This window comes from Bidens hawaiensis, unplaced genomic scaffold, assembly GCF_021521415.1.
Source record: "Bidens hawaiensis isolate Kalapana, Puna unplaced genomic scaffold, B.hawaiensis_p1.1 tig00026864_1, whole genome shotgun sequence".
Classification (NCBI taxonomy): Eukaryota; Viridiplantae; Streptophyta; class Magnoliopsida; order Asterales; family Asteraceae; genus Bidens; species Bidens hawaiensis.
Window position 1 is genome coordinate 26152 of NW_027494333.1, and position 5859 is coordinate 32010.

At 33.4% G+C, this 5859-nt stretch overlaps 1 protein-coding gene across 1 annotated transcript; it reads right to left on the minus strand.

Annotated features, from left to right (window-relative positions):
• Positions 1-2062: 2062 nt before the first annotated feature.
• On the minus strand, positions 2063-4070 carry LOC143574248 (WUSCHEL-related homeobox 8-like). Its single transcript, XM_077058913.1, has 3 exons — positions 3896-4070; positions 2877-3377; positions 2063-2179 (listed from the first exon to the last, which is right to left on the minus strand). Exons 1-3 carry the CDS (start codon positions 4068-4070, stop codon positions 2094-2096), a joined length of 762 nt encoding a protein of 253 aa, XP_076915028.1. The 3' UTR covers positions 2063-2093.
• Positions 4071-5859: the final 1789 nt, after the last annotated feature.

Sequence of the window (5859 nt, forward strand, 5' to 3'; positions counted from 1 at the left end):
CTATTAATAAACTACTCATGTAGGGAACGTAAACCAGGTAAACTAGTCGTCGCGAATAAAGGACTTATGAATTACTCGTGGGCGTTAATTACAAGACATGAAACTTTTACGGTTAGTTTAAGAACACGTGACAAGTTTTAATTGGTTCTACAAACTACTCGTCACGACTTGTTTATAATACCTATTTCAGGGATTTTTTGCAAATGGTACGTAAAACTATATTTTCATAAATACTTATTTTGGGACTTTTCCTTTTTTTATTATTATTATTATTATTATAAATTCAGGGACTATTATTATTATTATTATTGTTATTATTATAAATTCAGAGTACGAATCGACATGCTTTTCTGAGCATAATAATTAATCAATCAATAAAAAATTATTACGGTGTTTCACAATCCATATTTGGTAGCGACATGTATAAATATTTAAATAAAATTAATAATTATAGTGTAATACTTGATCTTTCTTATACAATATTATTATGATATGACCCCATGTCAATATGTCATTATCATCGTTGTCCATTCGTGTGTTAACTGGATTTGATAAAAATACAACCCATGTGGCTATCTACAACTACTCCGGCAGTCGCTTAGTGTCGGCTCTGCCGCCGCCGCTAAACAAAAATAATTAATATAAGTTTGTATGTGTTAAGTACTTGAACTCGAGTTAGTAACATTACAAGCCAAGCTAGTCACTTGGTTTGCATTAACTCGAGTTGACTTGTTTTAAATGATTATGTATCCTAGTAATGTTGCATAATTGATCTGGATTCAAATATGTCTCTCGTGCAAATTGTCGATTCAACATATGTTTGGTTCTGGCTACTGGAGTTGACGAGTTGTCTTACAAAATGACATTATTTAAAGGTATATTGGTTTTATTAATTCCAACTATCATCTTTTGGTCACTACCGGTCCCAACTAACAAATTAGCTACTGATGGTCCCAACTTTAAGCGTATTTGTTCCTAACGGTTCGAGACTAACAAAATCCTAACGTCGTTAGTTTAAGGTCCCAACCTTTTGTAAGCCTCTAAACATGGCACGTTTTATTACAGCTACTAATATAGCTTAAATTAGCAAATTGTAAGTTTTAATTTCAGTTTCTTAACTACGGAAACTTAATGCAAAAAGGATCCACTATACTTGATTTTCAGACCTTATGAAATTGACTTTTAACACATTAATATAGTATGATTTTTTTTTATTCTTTTTTTGGTATAGTGTGGAGTAGAGAGGCCCAACAGTGTATTCAGCCAATTTTTAACATTCAAATTAGGCTTACTTACACAATAGCCATATTATCTATGCTTGTAGCACACTACTGCGTTATGATATAATTTCTTTGGCAACAGGATATTATTCCTTTTGTCTTTGTGCATGTTGTCAGTTGACTTCCTTTATAAAATCTGTTAGTATATTTTTTGAAAGTAGAATGAGAAATATACATGTATTTATATAATTTTAAGAGTTATCATAAGATCGGTACCGGCATTTCCCGCAAAGCAATCCATAACCAACATACATAAAGATTACTAAAAGACAAATGTGTATCAAATACAATCTTAATAGTCAGTCTTCTAGGCAGCCTTTACAATGTCACCTTATACTCAAGTGACTACATCCACAACACCTCGAATAAGATTTAAGGCCCTGCGTTGCATTAACAACCCCGCCGCGGGTCTAATAACTAGTTTGCATTTAAAATCATTTTGGTATACATAACCAAGATTTTAATATTTTAGAAATGGTTTTTTTCAACACGTGTGTCACACGGGTATATAGGCTAGTGTGTGTGTGTATCAACTTGTTACAGTAGCCAACAATGGTACCGATAGCCCCGGTTGGACTTGGCGCCAGAACTTCTCAGTCCAAAACAACCACAGTCAACCCAAATCCAAAGACACAACTATATAATAACAGTTGGAAAAACCGTTAACAGATTGTTTTTTATCGAACATCGTACTAAACATGAAACACATACTATGTATATATCATCCGCAGAACACGAAGAGTGAAGTACAAGAAACGATCACCAAAGATTCATAAACTTCTGCGTCTATACTTGCATGTCAAGGAAGAACCTTTAGCCTGTGATGTTGTATTCATCACCTTGCATATATGATTGGTAGCTCCCTGGAACTTCCATCTTCCCAATTATACGGTCCATTCCTGCATTATTAAAGGTTGTACCAGATGCTATGAATATTGTACATTCCAAATATTGATAACTAGTGGTGTAAACAAGCCAAGCTGCTCGTGAGCAACTCGAGTTCGGATCGTTAAAAGCTTGAATCGAGTCGAGCTTAAACGAGTCCGAGCTTCACTTATTGAGCTCAACATGGCTCATGAGACTATTTGTATACAAGTAAGTTTATTTTGTATCTAAATTTATATTGACAAAATAATAAATATTCAATAGAAATAACTAAGCAATATATATTATATTATATAAAAAATATAGTTAGCATATATAAAAATAGTTATAAATGTATATAAATTAATTAATAAATAATAAATAGTAGACAAGCCGAGCCCGAGTTTCACTTAACGAGCTCAAGCTGGCTAGCGAGCCTACACAAGCCTATTATTTTTATTTAATATATATTAATAGGTAATAACCGAGCCTAGCCCAAGATTCATTTAGCGTGCTCAAGCTGGCTCGCAAGCCTAAAGGAGTCTATTATTTTTATTAAATATATAATATATATTTTTATATAGTAATGACTCCTATAACTAGAATATATATAAAAACAAATATTAATATATATAAATTAATTAATAAATAAACAGCAAGCCAAGGCAGGCCAGACCCGATCTGTTTTCAATGAAACACTTCACTAAACACATTTTCTGATTTCACACTTACTTGGATTCGACAACATACTTCCATAATACGACATCTGGCCCACATTTCCCGCAGGCTTCAAGATAGCCTCAGACAGGACAACGGGCTCGACTTTCTTGGCACGTTGATCCACCAAACACATATTCGGAGTCTGAAAACACATGTTATCATCAGCCGTTGATACTGAGTTCTGTTGCGGTTTTGGTGACTCAACTTCGGTTTCAACTTCAGACTCACCATTATTATTATTATTAGGTGCAGATACTTGTTGCTTCCTCTTGGACCTGGCCCGCCTGTTTTGGAACCAGTTATAAACATTTGTCTCAGAAATCTGGCCGTGATGTGATAATTCGGATGTTATTTCTTTTATCTTTTGTTTGCTTGGTGTGCCGTTTCCTTGCACGAAAAGACGCTCGAGAATTTGAAGTTGAACGGGTGTTGGGGTCCACCTTTGGCGGCCGGAGAATTTGTGGCCGCCAGATACCACCAACGGGTCATTGTATATGTTTCCGAGTCTAACTCCTGCAAGAAAATAATAATCAAGATTTTGTATTAAGTTTTCGTTTAGGGCGATCTTGTAAGTTAATAAGTTTGGTCGTTTTGTAAAGAAAAGTTAGCATGACCGACGTTAAAATCCCCTAAATTCTGCTAACTAACTATTACATCAATTGATTAAAAATGCATAAAAGTTTTAGTCGACAAAAACAAGTGATTAACCATTCTAGAAGACAGTAATCATGTAATTAGATTAGAAACAAAAACAGGTTGTCTCGGCATCATGAATTCTTCGTGCGAATTCATTGTTTAGAGTTGCCAAACGCCGCCTGCACACTTAGCAACAAAAGACACTGAATTCGCTATCTAAGATAACAAAGAACCGAGATACAAAATAGCAATCTATAACAATCCTCTTACATTATTCGTTTTAATTAGCAAAATTCAATCAAAACCTATAATAATAATAATAATAATAATAATAATAATAATAATAATAATAATAATAATAATAATAATTTAACTAAAATATTCACAATTATAACCTGCAAGATCATGATGAGAAGTTAATGATTTATGCAAATCAACGAGCTGTTGACAAATAGTAGCATAAATAGCAATTTGTTTCCGGAGAACCTCCATTTGTTCATCGCTCATTACTTTCACAAAACCTCCATTATTATTATTATTATTATTATTATTTCCTTCATCTTCCTCCATAACTCGAAACTGAAAACACATACATACATACATACAAGGTTATAATTGGCTCAAAACTGGACCAGATCGGCGACTTCTTACCTTAATTAGAACCAAAATTGCGTATCGAGTTTGCTCTCTGGTTGAACGGGGGGAAGAAGAGATGTGAACCGGCTAGGGTTAAATGAAAAACAATATATCTGCTCATTTTAAAACACTCAAACCTCAATAATTTACATTAGTCCATAAATTAATAAGTTTATGCATAAATGCATATATATATTTATCGTTTATGACGTCATCCAGGTCATACACCTAGGGTTGTCACTTTTACCCAAAACCCAACCCGAAAAACCTGAACTAACCCGACTCGAAAAAACCAAACCCGAGAAAAGACTAACTTGAACCCGAACCGAAGTAATTCGGGTTGGTTCTCGGGTTTGATTTATAAGTTTCGGGTCAACCCAAATAATGTTTTAGTTTGAAATTAAATATATTTTTAGGTATAATAGGCTTAGTATTAGTCATTAAAGTTATCAGAATCTGAGGCTAATCGACTGTTGTCATTCCAACTATTATGGGTCAATTGTTTATTGTTAATTTATGTTTTCAGTTTATAACTAATAGCAAACGTAATCTAACAACAAAATCACGTCTAATTGAAGACGATTATGGTTCGAGTTAGTTACTTTGTTTTACTCTTCATTTGAATTATTTTATGACTTTATTAAGTTATGTTGGTTTATTATTTGATTATTTGCGTTACGAACAAAGAAGAATATGTTTTTTGATTTTAGCATTGAAGTTTTTAAAATTTTTTTTTTGTCTTTTGTTTCATTTTTTAGGATACCCAATTAACCCAACCCGAATCCAAATTACCCGAACCCAAAAAACCTGTGAGAGATCTGGGTTGGGTTTTGGGTTAAGATTAAACTTTGAAACCCGAAGAACCCGACTCGAAAAACCCGAAACCCAAAGAACACCCCTACACACACCGATCCGCCCTTCCGGGTCAGTGCGACCTTTGACACGGTAAGACGTCCGGGTCGAATTCCAGGCCGAGTCTAAAAACATTGGCAAAGACATAATCACGACAAAAAAGATTGGTATCTAAGACTGAAAAAACAGTCTATGGTACTTCTCAATCAATATCTAATGATTATTGAGGACTGATATGTTAGTCCCCGGTCAGTAACGAATATCTAGTCTTACAGAGTGGTTTTAGTGACTAAAAATCAGTCTCTATTGCATGACACCAACAAAGACTAACGGTCCGTCTCTGATACATAAATATTCAAACCTTAATTTGTATCATGGTACTATGTCATTTCAGTTTAATTCCTACTGTGTAAATTATGGGACTGAAAACCAGTTCTCTAAACATAACTATATTGTCCCTAAAACGTTTCGTTATATTCTTGATTTCATATAAATATTCTTCATTTAGGGACTGAATATTAATCGTAAATCGCATGCCATTTTAGTCTCAAATACGTTTGTTAAATTCTGAAAGTCAGCCTCTGACAACAATTTTTTTCAGTCACTAATAGTTGTACATAGTAAATTGTTAAACTAATACAAGGAGAAAACAATAAAACAATAAACATTTAACTAACCAAACACAACAATTTTTATCCAGAAACAAGAATTCTCCAACTAAACTAAAATGACAAATATGAAGATTATCCAAATTAAAGTGCTTCATTTTTTTCTCATCAATCTCTCTAGTGTAGTTATTTATATGTTTTCCCATCAACATTTTTCGTATAAAATCCTGAAAAACAAGGCAAGTTACAACTTAATATCAATA